Source organism: Marmota marmota, unplaced genomic scaffold (assembly GCF_001458135.2).
Source record: "Marmota marmota marmota unplaced genomic scaffold, marMar, whole genome shotgun sequence".
Taxonomy (NCBI): Eukaryota; Metazoa; Chordata; class Mammalia; order Rodentia; family Sciuridae; genus Marmota; species Marmota marmota.
In genome coordinates, this window is record NW_026000223.1 from 524,633 (window position 1) to 544,459 (window position 19,827).

The 19,827-nt window shown below is 40.5% G+C and overlaps 1 protein-coding gene across 1 annotated transcript in view; it reads left to right on the top strand.

The window, feature by feature from the left end:
- The window catches only part of Rbpms (RNA binding protein, mRNA processing factor), a 107,476-nt gene extending 89,496 nt beyond the window's left edge, over nucleotides 1-17,980 (top strand). The window contains exons 7-8 of the mRNA XM_048792751.1: nucleotides 14,805-14,935; nucleotides 17,753-17,980. Of these exons, the coding sequence (XP_048648708.1) occupies nucleotides 14,805-14,935; nucleotides 17,753-17,884 (263 nt within the window). The 3' untranslated portion in view covers nucleotides 17,885-17,980. The remainder of the gene's footprint in view (nucleotides 1-14,804; nucleotides 14,936-17,752) is intronic.
- The last annotated feature ends 1,847 nt before the right edge of the window (nucleotides 17,981-19,827 follow it).

Here is a 19,827-nt window from a genome sequence, read left to right on the forward strand (position 1 = left end):
GGGGGGGGTTATGTGATCATTGGCCAAATTTTCACTATTTATCTTACTGGAAAGTCAACATTATGTCTATTAACCACCTGCAAAATTAAAACCTAGGCTTTTGTTATGGTTGTTCTTAATCTTGTGGTGAGTCTTTCTGGTTTTTATAAGACAAAGAGATAGAAAGAAAAAGGATCACAAAGCTGGCCATTCAGGGACTGGGCTTTGCCAACACCTGGAACTGCCATAGAATTGCACCATGCTTGCCCCTGTGGACAGATGCTAAGGGAAACATGCATCAGAGGTTCAGCTGCACATGGACAGTTGTTTAATTAAGTGGACCTTGTAAGCAGATCAGATTCCCTTGGGGAAGTTGGAGGACAGGGAGTGGCTTTTTAAAGAAAGTCACCTACTCTTAAATGAAAGGCACTGTTCTCATTTTAAACATAAGGAAGTAAACACCCTTGTAATTAAGAAAGCTCTACCTTAATGATCATCAACTTATTCCCAGTAAAAAGAGTTGAGCAATATGTGTAAGGTACAAAAGAATGAGGAAGAAACGGAATTAAACATGATAAGTGATTGAGGGCAAGAATTCCAAAGCATCCCTCCAGGCTGCCCCTGCCCACAGACATGGGCCCCAGATAATCTAGTGAATCAAAGCATTTTCTTGTGCAAAGGATAGATTTCCTGTAGCATAGATAACATTACCTACATCCCAGATTATATCCTTGCCTCCTTTCTTACATTAGCATCAAAATTAGTGTTGTTTCCTCAAAATATGCACCCACTCTATACATCTCAAATTCTTGTGTGATTTTTATAACAAACCTGTGTGATAGTTTATATTTTTACCTGAGGAAGCTGAGGCTGAGGTTGAGAGTTGTCCACAGTTGTGTAGCTGGCAGCATTTACAGCTGAAGGACTTAAGGAGGAAAAACATGCATGACTTTCCCTGTACATCCTAGTGAACCATTTTTCACCACCATAGACATACATTCTGGAATCACTTCATGCATGGAACTGACGCAAGAAGGTCATTTGTGCTTTTCCTGTCTGTGCCCTTTTCAGTGACTTGTTTACAGACTCCAAAGAGTTTACAACTCAGCTAGCTGTGGTAGTACATGCTTGTAATCCCAGTGACTCATGAGGCTGAGGCAGGAAGATCACAAGTTCAGGTCCAGCAATTTAGTGAGACCCTGTCTCAAAATAAAAAAAGGCTGGAGATGTAGCTCAGTGGTAAAGTGCTCCTGTGTTCAATCTCTAGTACACACACACACACACACACACACACACAAGTTCACAGGTCTTAAGGCACTTTTCAGATGAAGTATCACCACATCTTCTTAATCACCTGCCTCCGTGAAATTAATAAGGAGTTCCATTTCTGCATAGATTTTTATCAAGTACATTCTTTTTAAAAAAATATTTTTTTTAGTTGTAGAGGGATACAATTACTTATTTATTTTTATGTGGTGCTAAGGATCAAACCCAGTGCTTCACATATGTGAGGCAGGCAACAGCCCCAGACCTCAAGTACCTTCTTCCCACCTTCACCAGGGATCTCCAAAATACATTCAGTTAAGCAGGAATTGGTATGTATAATGGGGTCCTTTTATAGCTTGGATCACTGCCCTTAGGCTTGGGCAGGAAAAATGAAAGACGATGGTATTCACCTGGCATTTGGCTTGCAGCAAATGTTCAGAAGATATTTATTGAAGACACTGTCCAAGATGAGATAAACTTCGAGGGAGACTAGCCCTGACTAAATTGATATTTTTAGATAACTGCGCTTTATTTATTCATACTGGTCCTGAGCTCCATTTAACTTTAAGAGCCAGCAGAATCCCTTTTTGTTATTCTTAACCTGAAGGCTGCCCAGTTATTTCATCCATCTTGTGTCCTCATGATTCAACATCCAGTACACATTGTTTAATTCACTGTCATCACAGAGTATGAAGATAGAATTGTCCTTTGGTGGAATGTCAACCCTCACTCACCCCTCAGAGCATGGGTTGGGGGAGGAGACTATCTCATAGCCACGGACGCCCACAGAAGTGGAGTTTTGATTTGCACTCAGTTTAATCTGAAGGAGAGATGGAAAAGGAGGGTCGTTCTTTTGAGATATCTACTTGTACGTACTTTGTTACCTGAAGGTACTATTCCCTATGTACTGATGGTGCTGTTTCTGTTGTCTTTTCTCAGTTCACAGTAGTTGATAGTATGACACTTTGGATCAGTAAGTGATTGATTTCTGGCTTCCCTAACAGAGATGCTAAAACATGTTGGCTCTGGAAATGTTCAGTGACCTTCTCCATACTCATCAGAATTGTACTATTGATAATCTGATGCTAAGTACTCATCACTCACAGAAGGGTAGAACAAATGTGTGGAATTTGTTTCCAGGGCTAAATAATGGTATAATTTTTGCTTCCCACAGTCCATTTTCTATTCTGTCAAATGCAAACTAGGTTAAATTATTTCAAATATATAAAAGAATTGTTTGCCTTTAGTTTTAAATTTTAATTTGCATTTTAACTTTAGAAAAATATAGAAAATAATCAGTTGGGAGATAGCAATGCCGCCGAGGGAAATTAGACTCTAGAAGCAGATTCTTTAGATTCCTATCTCTCCATCTCCACCTGTGAGCTATAGGACCTTAAGTCACTAAAATTCTTAAAATCTCAATTTCTTCATCTGTAAAATGGATGTGTTTAGCCCAAAGGATTTAGAGGAGATTAAATCAGACATGCATGTGAAATATCATCACATAATTATAATGTCAGCACATATGTGCCTGTATCTCTAGGCACATACAGACATAAATTTTAAATAGAATTTCAATCAATAAACATACTATTTTCCAACCCTTTTTAAATTTATCAGTATTTTAGATGTTCTTTCAAATAAGTATAAACAGCTTGGCCTCAGTTTAATGGAAAATGGATATACCCTAATTTTCCTAGACAATTTCCCTAATCATGAATATCTCATATTTTTTGTTATTAAAGCAGTTCTATTGCTTTCAAAATACTTTTCTGTAGAACATTGTGTGTATTAATGTAGAATAAATCTCCACAAATACAATTGCTTATCGTAAGAGATGAACATTGAAATTGTTTTAAATTCTTTACTTCCAAAGTTTAATTTACTTCTCATTGTTTTCAGTGGAGTAATTATAACAGCTGACAGTTATTGTAGAGATTCAGCAAAGAGCCAGAAGAGGAAAAGTGACTTTCTTTAGGATGGTGATGGTAATGAAAATAGACATTCTGTCACTCCATGAAGTTTAGATATGCTTATGTCATTTGTATTTTCCTCTCATTCCTCAAATAATATTCATAGACTATGGCAGGAGAAGTTGGAAAACATGTTCATGTCATGCCTGGAGCTTTTTAGACATGTAGCGCACGTTGAATTTGACTGTCATATTCCTGGTTCTGATGGACCTTGGTTCTGGCATAGTTAGTGCATTCTCTGGTTGCATTCAGATGTGTCTCAGTGCCCTGCATCCAGGAGAATGGGGAAGGAGGAAGTTATTCTGCTAAGGCAGGGTGGCTGTTGTAGTAAAGAACCTAGGTTACCTCGATCCAGAAGATGATAAAAGGCACACACTACTTGCACTACGTTCATTGATTTGTTGAATTTTCTAATTGCTATTTTAAATTCTGGGGAGTCTGAATTATAATTACAACATCACCTGATGAAATGGGAAAGCAGTAAAACTTTATTATTCATCTGTAGAGATAACATTTTACTCTAGTAGGTCTTTATCATCTAAGACTGATACTTTTTAGTGGATAGGCTGTTTTCCTTTCCAGTGATGGGAAAGGTTCCTTGTGATAAAGAACATGAATTTCTTGAATTCTACAAAGTATACTTCTTGACATGGCCATTCATATTTACTCAGATTATTTCCAGAATATCTGACCAGCACTGATATGATGTGAAAAAGAATCAGACAAGGGGAAGCAAGGGTGACAGAGGTTTTGCCAGTTTGGCCCACCCACCTCTCCTCTTCACTTTCTCAGTCTGTGCAGCAGAGATATGTGCTTCAATGGCTTGCAAAGGATCTTGACGTCCCCGGTGGATAAGTTGAGGGCAAGTGGCCCATGGACAGTCAGTCAGCATTGATGACGAACCATCACAGAGGAAGAGAAGGAAGTGGATGAATGAGGGAGCTTAGTTCAGACATACATCTCCATTCAGGAATTGCTCACATGGCCCTTAAACCACTGTGCCTTGTGTGTTTGGATTTGTGTTATTTGTGCTCTGAAGTGTATTCTGGGGTTCTGATTCATCAGTTCTCTAGATCAATGTGATTCTTAAAGTTTTTGCCTTTTAACCAAGGACTGGAACCTTTGCAGATTTAGACTGACATTTTTCTAAAAGTCAAGGAGATGAGCTAAACTATAAATCATTAGGTTGATTGTTCTGAACCTAATGATTTATAGTTTAGGTTGATTGTTCTCAACTTGTCCATTGAAAGTTACAGGCACTTGATAACATCAGTTTAATTTCACCAACTTTTATGATAATTTTTATGGAAAGTTACCTTCTATATGCTGGGGATAGGAGGTTACAATTTGAAGAATGACCCAGAAGAGATCATTTTCAGTGTAAATAACAAATGGCATGATCATGATACACTTAGGCTGTTTTGAAAGCACAGATATTTGGTGTAGCCTGGATTTTCATTGTGCCCTCTTGAAGGATTTCTAAGTAGCACTATTCCCTCAGAGATTCTGAAAGTTCGTTAGTTCAGCTTCATTAACAAAGAAATGTACAAATAATGAATAGATTTTAGTTTTGCTTATAAAATTATCAGTGTGTACTTTTGTTTTCAATGATAATTCCCAGGATTTTCATTAAAAGTTGATGCAAACAAATATTTTTTTGGGAAATACATTGAAACAATTCAATATAGCAAGATATATTGACAAGGTCCTTGAAATGTTTGTGCCCTAGACATTAATTATACTCTTAGAACTTATCTCAAGAATAAAACAGATATACTTAAAAACCTATGCCTAACATAACACCTGTAGAAAAATTATGTCTTCTATGCAACATATACTATGTTGGGCACTGGAGATACAGTAACCAAGACAGACCCAGGCCGCCTGCACTCAGAAACCTTGTAGTTCAATAAAATTGTTTTGTTGGTGATCTCTTTTTGTAAACTTGATAGAGATGCCCCCAAGCATTGGTTTCATTAAAAAAACTTTGGTCTCTCCTTTGCTAACTTTTCTCCCTCACCACACAAAGCCTGTATGCTAGGAAAGGTGAATGACAAATGAAAGTTCTACTGGAAAATGATATCTATTTTTTTAATGTTGCAAGAAACTGTTTTCCTTCCTATATGTCCCCTCATGTTCTCAATAAAGCATAAATTGTTGACATTCTCATGTATCATCTCTGTGATCTAAACCTACACCTTTTCATGCATTCTTTCTCCCTCACTTGTGCTCTTACACATAGCATATCTTCTAACTAGATTTAGTGAAACTCATGTCAAAATTGCCTTAAAGATAATGCTTTTCATCTCCCATGCTCTTGAATAGGCAGAATTAATACAGTCAAAATGGCCATACTACCAAAACTGTTATGCAGATTTAATACAATTCCTACTAAAATCCCAATGACATTCTTCATAGAAATAGAAAATGCAATCATGAAATTCATTTGGAAAAATAAGAGACCTGAATAGCCAAAGTAATCCTCAGCAAGAAGAGTGAAACAGGAGACATCACGATATCAGACCTTAAACTATACTACAGAGCAATAGTAACAAAAACAGTATGGTATTGGTACCAAAATAGACATAGGCCAATGATACAAAATACAAGACACAGAGACAAACCCACATAAATATGGTTATCTCATACTAGACAAAGACACCAAAAACATACATTGGAGAAAAGATAGCCTATTCAACAAGTGGTGCTGGGAAAACTGGAAATCCATATGTACCAAAATGCATTAAACCTCTGTCTCTCACCCTGTGCAAAAATCAAGTCAAAATGGAACAAAGACTTAGACACACTAGACCCTGTGCCTGATAGATGAAAAAGTAGGCCCAAATCTTCATCATGTTGACTTAGGCTCTGACTTCCTTAGCAAGACTCCTAAAGTGCAAGAATCAAGAAATCAAATGGATGAAAACTAAAAAGCTTCTTCAGGGGATGGAGTTGTAGCTCAGCAGTAGAGTGCTTACCTCGTACCTGCGAGGCACTGGGTTCAATTCCGAGCACCAATATAAATAAGCAAATAAAATAAAGGTCCATCAACAACTAAAAAATATATTAAAAAAAAAAAGCTTCTTGATAGCAAAGGAACAATAATGTGATGAGAGAACCTACAGAATGGGAAAAAATCTTTACCACACTTACCTCAGATAGAGCACTAATCTCCAGGGTATATAAAGAACTCAAAAAACTTAACACTAAAAAAAAAAAAAAAAAAAAAAAAAACAATCAATAAAAGGGCTAAGAAACTGAACAGACACTTCACAGAAGAAGAAATACAATCTATCAACAAACATATTAAAATATATTCATAATCTCTAGCAATTAGAGAAATGCAAATCAAAACTATTCTAAGATTTCATTTCACTCCAGTCAGAATGGCAGCTATCAAGAATACAAGCAATAATAATTCTTGGCAAGGATGTGGGGGAAAAGGTACACTCATACATTATTGGTGGGACTGCAAATTTGTGCAACCACTCTGGAAAGCAATATGGAGATACCTCAGAAAACTCGGAATGGAACCACCCTTCGACCCAGCTACCCTACTCCTTGGTTTATATCCAAAGGACTTAAAATCAACATACTCCAATGGCATAGCCACATCAATGTTCACAACAGCTAAACCAACAGCTATGGAACCAACACAGATGCCCTTCAACAGTTGAATGGATAAAGAAAACGCAGTACCTATATATAATGGAATATTACTCAGCATTAAAGAAGAATGAAATTATGGCATTTGCAGGTAAATGAATAGAACTAAAGAATATCATGCTAAATGAAATAAGCCAAACCCAACAAACCAAATGTTTTCTCTGATAAGAAGATGCTGATCCATAATGGGGCAGGGGAATTGGGAAGAATGAAGGAAGTTTGGTTTGTGTAGAGGGGTATGAGGGGAGGGGTGGGGCTTTGGGGATAGGAAGGACAGTAGAATGACACAGATATTATTACCCTATACACAGGTATGATTACACTACTGGAGTGACTCTACACCATGTATAGCCAGAGGAATGAGAAGTTGTGCCCCATTTGTACAATATGTCAAAATGCATTCTACTGTCACGTATAACTAATTAGAACAAATTTTAAAAAATGCTTTTGTTTTTATAGTAGATCTAAAAGATAAAATATTTATTAGAGATTACCAAGGCCTGGAAAAGTAGACCAGAATTGTCATGTCTCCAGATAACTCTTATACCATTCATTCATCTAAAATAGTATTCCATTGTTATTGTTGTTGAAGGTCTGACCTGTCTTATAACTTAGTTAAGAAGTTAAGTCGGGGCTGGGGATGTGGCTCAAGCGGTAGCGCGCTCGCCTGGCATGCGTGTGGCCTGGGTTCGATCCTCAGCAACACATACAAANAATAAATATAAATACTAAAGTCTCTCTCTCTCTCTCTCTCTCTCTCTCTCTCTCTCTCTCTCTCTCTCCTCTCTCTCTTAAAAAAAAAAAAAGAAGTTAAGTCTATGGTTGGGGGGAGATGTTTATTGGCTAGACAAAACCATCCTGGAAGATTCACCATGTTGCCATATTGCTTGTATTCATGAAATTGCCTTTCCAGCTGCTTGGTCTTGGGTTTATCATTTAATATCTTGCTAAACTCTTGGTTAGCATTCCTTGTTTCTGAGGTAGAGGTGATAACAGCAGAACTTACCTCATAAGGATGTTCTGGAGATTAAGTGAATAAAAGTCTATGAAGCATATTGCCCAAAGCATAAACCCTACGATTTTTTTTTCCCCTCCATTCCTGGAGATTGAATTTAGGGGATTGAACTGAGCTACTTCCACATTTTTTGAAGCAGGGTCTCACTAAATTGCCCTGGCTGACCTCAAACTTGTGATCATCCCGTTTCGGTCTCTCAGTACCAGGATTACAAGACTCTGAATATTCTTGTTACCACCATTCAGTGTGTGAAGAATCCCAAGGATAAGCCACATAATTAACCCTCATGGGGAATACTAAGATTCCTTTATAATTTGTTTACCAGGATGGAAAAGAAGCAGAAGATATTTTAATTAATAGACAGTAGTGTAGTTCTGGAATAGAATAAGAGGGAGAGGCACTTGATACAAAAGAGAGAATACATTTCTTCAGGAAATATTTAGTGTCTACTTTGTGCCAGGTGCATTACTGAATATGACAGAACAGTCTTCTGCCTTCATGGAGCAAATTCGTGTGACATAAAACTAGTCCTTTATGAAAATGCAGCTTCTGTTAAATTCTCATCTTTTATTGCAGCCATTTAGTAATCCAGGCCATCCTACAGGATACTTAGAATGTTCAATCTGCCCATGCCTGAGAGTGGACTGCCTGGGGAAACTTGGCAGCTGTCATCCCTGCTGCTTCAAGACACAAGGAAAAGGACTGAAAATCTCCCGAAGTGATAAACAAGAATAAATAACAGTCATGACCTAAGTCCCCAGTGGGACAGTTTTCTTCCAGCTTATGCTCTAGGTTCCCTTTACCTATCACATGAGGGATCAAATGCTTTTAAAACCAAGATTGCATTGGATAGTTTCTTGGCATGGAGCAGCTAGGCAGGAAGGAAGAAACAGACCCTGATAGCATGACTGTTAAAGAGGGATGGCAGAAAGATTAACTGGGAAGGAGTTGACTCTGGGCCAGTTGAATAAAAACTAATAAGCTTTTGGAATTTTTTCCAGCAAACTTACTACATAGAACTCTGTTTGCCACTTGAGAGGCTTAAATTGCTTCTCTAGGTGTATGTAGTCTGAGAGAAATACTGGAGTGAGGAGAAAGTAGCAGTTATAGTCAGCAGACTCAAAACAGGCCAGGTGAGAACTTATATTAAGGTAGCAGAAGTAGGATGAAAAAGGAAAGCATGAAAAGTAGAGGAATCAATATATGGAAATAACTAAGATGGAGAGACAGTGAAATGCAAGAAGGAAAGGGCTAGACTCAAATGACCTTGATTCATTGACATCGTGTTTCTCTCAGTTGTTGAGAGTTACTGAACTAGATTTTAAACCTCCCTGTTCCTTAGCTTCCTCAAAATATAAAAGGAGCTGATGTTACTGCCTCTCATATGGAGCACTGGTACATAAAACATGGAGAGTATTGGAAGAAAGAAATTGATTTGTGAACATCAGTGACTGCGTTATTGAATGGGTTGAGTTTAGTGAGTTCAGTTTATTTACATTAGAGTAGAAATAAAAGGTACAGAAGTCTGAATTATCTTAATTAGAATCAATAATTGAGATGATAGAAATGGCAAAGAAAGAGCGGTGGTGAGCTGAGCACAGACTTGATTTCTCCTCATGTCCTGAGCACTTTATCTAGTTGGTTCCCCTGTGAGGAACATAAAAAATTACTGGGGTGATTTCTACAGGGTGATGCTAAGCACCGTTTGAACTTTTCAAGCCATCTTTTTATTAGCTTCTCCGAAAGAGTTTTCCCCTATACTTATATTCATGGGAAGCCAGTGAAGGTGCCCGACCCTCCATAGGAACTATATTCGTTTCCTGGAGCCATCACAACCAATTGTCACAAACTGCGTGACTTAAAATGACAGGAATTTATTCTCTCAATTTAGGAAGCCAGAAGTCTTGACATCAAGGGATAAGCAGTGTTGATCCTTCTGGAGGCTCTTTGGGAGAAGCCTGTGTCATAACTCCTGGTGGCTGCTGGCAATCTGGCATCCTGCGGCTGGTAGACACATGGTTCCAGTGTCTGCCTCCATCCTATCAAGATCTTTCAATTATAACATCTCCAAAGACCCTGTTTCTACCTTAAGTGCCTGCATTCTGAGGGTTCAGGTGAATTTGAATTTTGAGCCAACACTATTCAATCCATTACAGGAGCTCATGTGCATTTCCCTGGACCATCAGAGCTGGCATGAGCTGCAATTTGAGGTTCTAACACTAGAAGAGCATGTACTAATACACCAGTCTTTGAAAGAGTAGATTTAAAATATATATTTTTTTTTTCTAGGTTTTTTTTTTTAGGTGGACACAATATTTATTTTTTTTATTTTTATGTGGTGCTGAGAATCGAACCCAGTGCCCCATGCATACTAGACAAGCACTCTAACACTGAGCCACAACCCCAGCCCGAAAGAGTAGATTTTAACTAGCTACATCCTAAGTAATTGCAAGTGAGAATTGATTGCTAACAGAATCCTTGATTTATTTTCTTGTTTCAAAATTGGGTGTTTTGGTTTTTTTTCTATTAAAAAATAGAATTTTTCATCACATTTGGATTTTCTTTGTAAAGGCCACTATTTTTCCTGGCCAAATTCTTCATTTACCATGCCAGTTCTCCAATAATACTCTGTCCCTGAGTTTATTATAGTAAATTGAGTATGCTGAAAGCTATAGAAAAAGACCACTGCATTATAGGAGCCCTCCTACCACCACCTGTTGTGGGGCTTCACCCACCCCTGGAGAGGGCAGGATGGTATATGGAAGGACCCTGAACAGTGAGATAAGAGACCTGGGTTCCATTTAAATTGACTCTAAGAGTTTTAGATTCTGGTGCCCATATGTGCATACTTCTCTCTCAAGACCACAAGTTGATCATTTCCATCTCTGAAGGCATCTCCATCAATTCACCGCAGACAGTTGACTCTCTAATAGTACTGTGCTAGACACTAGGTAAGCCACTAGGTAAGCTTATTGCTCATGAGGTAATGCTGTTATTGGGAGGGTGAGGGGTACAGGACACACTGTAGCATGGGGAAGGCACTTCTGGAAGCCTCAAGGGTATGGCCTCTAAGTAAGTCCTCTGAAGAGTTAATGCTAGGTGACAGGATGAGAGAAGAATGCCTCTGGGGGAAGGAGTATTGTGTGGGAGTTCTGGGAAACAGGAGAAAAGTCAGTGTGGTCACACAGGAAATGACTGATCCTAGGTTACAGGCAGAACCAGGTGACAGGCAGGGCTGGAGAGACCAACAAAGATCAGACCATGTGGGGTTTTCTAGGCTATGACTTATGTCCCAACAGCAAGGAGAACTCACAGGAGGGTTTTAAGAGGGAAAGTGGCATGGCTGAATTTTATATTTTGAAAGTTGTGGTGACTTCAGTGTGATGACTAGGAAGACTGTCAGGAGACCTTTTTGGTAACTGTTGATGGTTAAAATCAGAGTGGATAATGGGATAGATCTAGAGAAAGTTTAAATGTGAAGGAGAAGGAGGTGAGGACCAGGTCTGATTTGGGCATGGAGTAGAAAGTAGCATCTTTTACTGAAATCTAGAATGACCAGAAATCTGGAGGACCAGCTGTTGAAGGTGGCATATTTAGTTTGGAGTATGTTGAGATGAGGTTGTATATACTTCCAAAAAAACTTTCTAGGAGGCAGAATAAATACTGATTTAAAGTTCTTGGACCTTAAGTCCATTAAGGATTTTCTTCTTCATCACTCTCAGTTGCCTGTAAGAATCATTCCTCTTTACCTCTGTTTTGAGATGGCCTTGATTTGGAAGACCTTTCTGGCTCTGTCCCCATCTGAAGTAGAAAAGTGGACTGGCTTTTCAAAGGGATGGAAAGATAGAGTTGCAAGTTTCTCCTCCTTGTTTTTCAGAATACAGTTTGAACTCCTCTGGTTGCATATTCTAGGGGCTAAGTAAAAAACCTATTCAGATGTATATTGGAGCCCCTAACAACATTATCCTCAGAAGGTGCAAAAGAAAAAAAGGATATAAGGAGATCTGGGACAATGGGAAATGATTTACCCAGTTTCTCAGGAGGATGGGATTAGGCCCAGACAAAAAGACCCCAGCCTCATTATCAGTCCTCTTTCAGCTCACTTGAGCTTGGCTCACCCTGGGTGGTCAAGAGCCTCTTTTGTCCAAAGGAATCTCAATGCCTCCTGAACTCATTTCTTCCCATTGGGCCTGCTTTTTTCTCTCCTGCTCCTGCTAAACTAGAGCTGGATGGACCTGGGGAAGGTGTCACCCACCCTGCCTCTGTCTGCTCCTTTGGCTGATTAGTCCCTGTGAAGTATTCATGCTGTGGAAAACCTGCTTCTTTAGCTTTTGTGATTTTTCTTAAGACCACATTAGCAACCAGAAAGAGTATCCACATGCAAAACACTCCTTCTGCTTAATGCTCTCTTCCCTCAAATGAGTGGATATGTCATTTTGGAGAGTTCTCAGCCCTGTGCTAAAATGGAGATGTCTGTGAAACCTGCTTGGCAGGTGTGATGCTGACCTGCTCATTACATGTTCTTTGACATTCACCATAACCACAAATTCCTAGAGGAGGGGAAGAGGGGGATGATTGGATATACCAGGGGCTTATCAAGTGAATGTTCACCTTAATCCCGTCTAGGCCTTTGCTCAGCAACTTTGAGTTTGGGAATTTCAAAGCAAATCCTATTTTGCTGGGCTAGTTTTGTGCAAATGTTAATCAGTGAATTGTTTCTGAGCATCAGTGTAAACCTAATGAGAAATAATGCTTCAGGTAAAATGTAGAACGACCTGGAAATCATAAATTTCATCAGTTGGACTAAGATTGAAACCTGATTCTGCCTTACCTTCATTATTTCATTAGGACCAGATGTCTTAAAGGACATATTTCATTTTTCAAACTTTCAAGTACCCACTGATTGTGTGAAGGCTCACTGACATGCCAACCACATCCCTCTGCTGGTCTTTCCTTCTGCCAGCTAGTATTAGCTCTGTGGTCTTCTGCTATCATGGCAGGCCTGACAAATACCAGCTAGGGATTAGTGTACTTGGGCCTGAGATTCTCTTGACTTTTAGAAAAAGACTCTCAATGTCTTAAAATAGCGTAGTAGCTAAAATAACAATAACAACAATAATAGCTGGCCATTGCAGAGAGTAGTGTTTGTTTAAAATCCAAGGCCCTGTTCCTGGCAGCAGTTTCCACTAGCTGGGCTCCCACAAGAATTGCTGTAATGGAAAGCATGTGGCCTCATCATGAGAGGAAACACAGGGGTCTATGAAATCCCCTCTGAGAAGATTTCCTGAGCATTGACCTCCATATATCCTAGAACTTGAAGTAAGTGGTGTGGACCTGACCCTTCTAAAAAGACTTGGGAGTCTGTTGGCCCCTCTAGCCTCAACACCTAGACTGTCTGTTCCCATCACCAGCTTCTGAGATGCTTTCCTACCTTGTGATGAGGGAGGGAGTCAGGGAGGCCAGTCAGCTATAGCCTATGAAAAAAGCCACACCACCCGGATGCATTATGTCTGGAAATGAATATGAACTGCCCTCTGAATGGACAGATACCAATCAGCTCATGACTCCCTCCCATCCTATGAGAAGCTCTTGCAATGCAGGCTGTCAAAGTCTCACCTACCCTGTACACATCTCTTCCACATCCACCCCCAGGCCTACTGCTTTCTGGTAGTCAGCATGTCACATCCAGCAAAGCAGTTTTCTGTTCCTGGCCCACTTCCCTTGTGGAATCCATTGCATCCAGAACCAGAGTTTCCAGGTATGGGAAGGATGTGGAAGATAGCAGGCCTGGGAAGGCTTATTAGAGACAATGGAAAGATATGATGATGTGACTATCTTGGCCTTGGATCACATGCCCTATGGACTTTTGGAAAGTCCTCAGTGGTGTTTCTAATGGCTTTATCAAGTCACCTTATCCTGGCTCCCTCAGCAGTCCTAGATAGCATCCTTGGTGCACTGGTTTCAGATTTTGACAGGTGATAAAAGCACGTATTGAGATTGCTGCTTCACAGGGTCCACATTTCATAACTATTGACTGATGTTATTTTTGCCTTTGCTGAGAAGCTCACTCATGTGTTTTCTGTTACTTTAATGGATTGCTTCCTGATACACAGGGAGTCCCAGCCATTTGCCCTTCAATCTGACAAACTGCAGCTTCACCTGAATGGACTGGAACTACACAAGGAACATTTAGACCCGGCAGTTGGCAACACAACTCACTTTTCTTCCTAGAAAATATTCTCAGAGCAGACACACCTGTAAACATGCTTATTTGCATCTTTGTGGAGCCTAACTTTAATTAGGATTCTCAAAATTCTTCACTTCCATTCTCTGAATTTTTAACATCTAAATACCCTAAGGTTCTAGTGTTTGGTTCTGTACTTCTGAAGGCTAAATGGAAAATGCTTGATCGTGATTTATTTGTCAGTTGTAATTATGCTGATAAACAGAACAATATTCTGGACTTATTCTGAGTTATTGGGTTATGCCAATAAACCATTATTCTACCAAAGGCTCTGCAGTGGGTTCTCATGGAATGTCTCCTGGTGGATATCTCCTCTCTCTTCCTTCTGCTCATCAGACACATTTTCTGGTCTGTGCAGGAAATTCCCACTCTTCTTTGGTTCCCTGGCTATGGTTGGAAAGACATCAGAGTGTCAAAGGCTGAGTTCAGGCCTAAGATATCAGCAGGCCAGTCAGGAAGCAGAGGCTTGTTGCCTTGTTTATTTTGTATTTACTGTTCTCTTGCTTTGAGTTTGGGGACAAAAGCCAACAGGTTATTAAAAGAATGAGAATAATTTGACTTCTGACATTGGTTGGGTCTTGGGGTTACTGGGTATTTTGTTTTCTGATGTGAAAGCAGCTGTTTGGTAACCACTAACTCTTCCCTTATTCTTTTCTTACAGATGAGCTCACAGTGCCTGCACTTTACCCCAGTAGCCCTGAAGTGTGGGCCCCGTACCCTCTGTACCCAGCGGAGTTAGCGCCTGCTCTACCTCCTCCTGCTTTCACCTATCCCGCTTCACTGCATGCCCAGGTAATTTATACCCATCGGCCACGACTTCACTCACTCCACCACCAACCCTTTCAAACCTGGTTCCCCAGAGCACACCATACAACTAACACCTATCCAGCTAACAGATCCACCTTCAGGAGATGAATGATCCCCTCTACATCAAGCTGACACCCCTCCAGGACTTATGAGGAGCGTCTGACAGCAATGATACCACCCACTGCCTGATGTTTATCCCCCCAAACACCTCTCTCTTCCTTAATGATCTCACCCTCATCTTACACGAGAGACTGGGGCAAGGTCACCTCCCTGGCTCCCAGCTAGCTAGAGGGCATCACCCAAGCATAGATATGTCTGCCTTTTCGTGAGGAAGGGTTACCGAGGGAGGAGTATACTTGAAGTTATGTGTGTCTGTGTGTGTATCTGTGTGTTGAGAGGCTTCTGCTGTTGTTTCCCATGAGGATCTAAGGACCAGAAGAGAAACTTCCAAGAGGAAGACTGCGTTTTTTTACACTGATTACAGGAAAGATGAAGAGTTCCTTGTTCCCATGTTGAAGCCCTGTAGGGGGGGTGCAATATAGTATTTAGAATGTAATTACAAGTTAAAGTAGAGATCTCTGTTCTGCCCAACTTTCGTTCTTAGTTAAGAATAGCCTGAGTTTTATAAACAAACTCCCTGTTTCTCCCCAGAGATGACTCTCTGCATACTAACACTTCCTCTCTTCTTGGAGAAAATGTTTCTCTGAGCCTTGTTTTTAGTGCTGGTAGTAGTAGTAATCATTGTTAAGATCCATTGTTGGAAATAACCACTCATTCTTTGGCCTTCAGAGAGTAATGATCAATAGCAAATAAAAAGTAAGAATATAGAGCCTGGAGATTTAGCTCAGTGGTAGAACACTTGCCTAGCATGTATAAGACCTTGGGTTCAATCCCCAGCACACCAAAATAAAAGAAAAGAGAAAGAATATTTGTCTTCCCACATAAGTTTTTAAAACCTCAGCCTGGTTTTTAAAAAATTGTCAGGCTGGACAGGTATGGTTTTTGTTTTATTGGGTAATATTTGTTTACAAGGCTGGATGGAATAAACAGTTTCCCAGAAAATTCTTCTTTCTGACTTAAAACACTTTTCACATTGGACAGAACTATGTTGACTGAGTCACCTGCAAGTAGCCCCTAAGTAGGCTTCTCCAAAGCTGTGAGGTCAGGAGTGTATGTTAAGCAACTAATTACCAATGCTTTCTGCATGTACTAGTGACCTGGCTTCTGGGGCTATTCCTCAGTTCCTGGACTCCTGAGAGCAATTGACCTCTGTGTTGGGAGGAAAAGGTAAAAAGTAGTAAAGAAAAATGTAGATGGGGGCTGCAGTTGTGGCTCAGCAGTAGAGCGCTCACCTAGCACGTGTGAGGTGCTGGGTTCAGGCCTCAGCACCACATAAAAATAAATAAATAAAATAAAGTTATAAAAAGATTTAGATAGTGGCAGAGAAGCTTCTTGGCACAGAAAAAAAATTAGAGGAGTAGCTGTGCCTTTTGGTTTCCCTTCCTCTGCTGCTTTGCCACTTTCTGTCCATGTCATTGCTTGTAACCCTCGCAGCTGGCATCTAACAGGAGGGAGGGAGATGTAAGCCTGTGGCAGTCTTCTGCTGAGTCATCAATATGTTTATAGTAGTCTGGGTGACTTTGTAAATAATGAGGAGCAATGAAAAAGCCCCTTTTATTGCTCCCCTCCATCACCACCACCAATCTGGATATTGTGTCTCCATTTGCTAGATGGCTCAGATTGGCAGTTAAGGCCATTGTTAATAAATACCATGAAACAGTACAAGTTTGCATACTCTTCTGAATGCCCATGGCTTTGGTTAGTCACCATTTCCTTGGAGAATCAAAAGTTGACAGTGAGCATAAAGGTCTGGGAATAGTGACTTTGGGCTGTGACATCTGCCATTGCTTCATTCATGTAACAAATGAAATCAGAAGTGATCCTGGGGACATGTGTAGGAGAAGGACCTAATGAATCTTAAGGGATTAGTAAGCCTCCACCATTGTAAGGGAAGCTGGAGACACAGTGCAAGATTAGATGGACTGACCTATTTAAATAAATGGGATGCATTGCCCACATGGTGCCCTCCCCTGGGAGTTCTTCCTTGGCCTTGAGACTTTCCCAGCCTGGAATCTGCCACATCGGTCTTAGATTTGGTGAACTCTCATCCAATATCAGTGAGATCCATGTGTTTCACCCCTCTTCCTGTTTGGAGTCATTCCCAATGCAACCTTGGACTCTGTATCCCAAAGATTCATTCATGAATATGGTTATTTAAATGTCTTAGTCAATTCTGGGACTCACAGAGTGAACTGATAGAAGCTTTACAGATGAGCTGGTCTGACCCATTTTACAGATGAGGAAACAGGCCCGAGAAGATGGAAAGAGTTACCCAAAGTCACAGTGGCTCTACCATGACTAGACCTAGTTTGGTCACCTGACTCCCAGGCCTATCCCTTTCTACTCCGAGGCTGGCTTACCAAAAGACTTATTTAATGGAATTTTGGAGAGGCCTCAATCCAGTGACTCCTTGGAACTTTAGATGGGAAACCTATAAGAAGAGACTTGGAGGCAAAGACAAGGGAATCAGCATTTAACCTGCACCCAAAGGGCCTCAAAGAACCTTACTAACTGGAGGTAGAACAGAGTGGGGAAGCTCCAGGTGGAGCCTCCCCCCTTAGTGGATAATTCAGTTTTTGTTTTGGAAATTTTATAATGTCTTTGGAGAGTCTTCTAAGTAATTTTGCCTTTCTTAGCAATGTTGTGCTCTGTTTTGAGACATGGATTTTTTTTTTCTTCTAGTGTTTCTCTCCTGAGGCAAAGCCCAACACACCTGTCTTTTGTCCACTTCTCCAGCAAATTAGATTTGTCTCTGGGAATGTGTTTGTCACATATCAACCTACTGCAGACCAGCAGAGGGAGCTCCCATGTTGAATTTGTCTGTTAGCTATTTTTCCCCCTTTTGCAAAAACTATTTCTTGGCAACATTTGAGAGATTTCAATAAAAATTTTAATCAGAGCAAAAAATGATGTCAAGTAGACTACAGCGTTTTGTTTTTATGGTGATGAAATTTTGAAGCAAAATTGTTACTCTCTGACTGAGGTTTTGGGAGAATTGGGCCCATGACAGCTAAATGTGTTACACAGAAGGACTCGGAAAAAGCACACTGGGGAGACCAGGCCCCAGAACCCAGGCCTCATCACTGCTGCACGTATCTTCTTGGGCTCCTGAACCACTATGAGCTGCATACTAGAAGATTCTCATTCCAGCCTTCTCAACTGCCAGGACATCTCACTTCAGGAAGGACAGTGTTATCTAGCTAGCAGAAGCCCATTTGCAAAGAGTGGATGTGTTTTCCAGTTCATCAGTTGTGACCCAGTGGAAAGAGGACTGAGGAAACGGAAGTTGTCATTAAAACAGAGTTAGGTCACATTTCTAGTTCTGCCTATATTTTAGTCATGATCTGGCACCCCCTCAGATTTTCCAGTTCTAATTTGAAGATACTTTTTGCAATCAATTCCTTTTTTCAGAAACAACTGGCTATGGTAATAGGACTGCACACTGGTAGCACCTTATTATTTGGGGGGATAAAAGTATAACCTCGTGTATTAAACGTCATCAACATTTTTAGAAGTGACTGTCTAGTTCACTATGAAGGCCATTGATCTTTGAATTGTATTAAATATGTAGGAAGGTTTCATCCACTACTTTCTGGAAGGTCTAAAGATAACATACAGCACTTCCTATCACCTCATGCTCACACATCTCTGCTTTTAGTCTTGTTGCTCATGGGACAGAGAAAGTGTATAGTCCTCTCCACATTCTAGAAATCCAGCACCAATTACTCTCCTCTAGAGTCAGTCACAAAATTGGGTCAGAATTTTGCAGGGAGGTAGGCCTGGGAAAGAAAATCCTGGTTCCCTACTGCTTCTCCAGAGGCCTCATTTGCCCAAGTTTCAGCAGGTATTTTGGAACTCACACAGGCTATTGTACAGTTTGTGATTGGAGCATGACTGGTACTGCAGAAACAGAAGATTTTGAGGCAAAGTTACAACACAGACTTCTTAGAGGTGTGCCCCTTGGGAGGCCCCTTGTGGCACACTGGAAAAAATTTAAAGGTTAATCTCAGTAAATACAGAAGTGGACCATGAGGAAGGAGACATAGGCAGGCAGGACAGGGAGATCACAAAGGGAGAGGTGGGCCTAGGACTAGCATGTGGGTTGCCTGCACTGCAGAGCTGTCCCCAACACCACCACATCTAAGCATTTACTCAGCTTCATAGTGCAGCTTCCAAGAACTGGATTAGAGAATTTTTTAAAACACAAATTTCACTAAGCATCTCCTCTGTCATTACTGTTCTGTGGAGAATATTGAGAAAGATAAAACACAGAGTCTTGTTTTGCAAGTCTGAAGAGTGTGAGAGAGAATGTAGACCCAACCATGCACAGAGCCCCTTGGTAATCACCTGCCTCCATAGCAGCTTTCCTACCCAGGTGCCTGGTATAACTCACATGGCAAGGAGTCTTCCCTCCCAACCCCTTCAGCCTCCCCACCCCCAGTGTGTACTTCCTGTTCATCAGGCAATAGCTAGTGTTATAATGGTGGCTGTTCCTGTGGGACCTGTGTTCAAACTCCAACACATAGGTAGGGGCTTTATCACCACATACAGGCCTGGCTTTCAGAAGTAAGGGAGATTCTGGTCACTTCTGTGAATCTCAGATCCTGTCAGCTCATAGCCCTGGCTCCCTTGTCTTTCAAGCTTGACTCTCCCATGGGTAAATTGTCTGGCCTCCAAAGCTGCTGCTTGCAGCTGTCCAAAAGACCCAAAGCTTTAAGTTGTCTTCAGATATTGATGAAACAAACTGCTAATCCTCT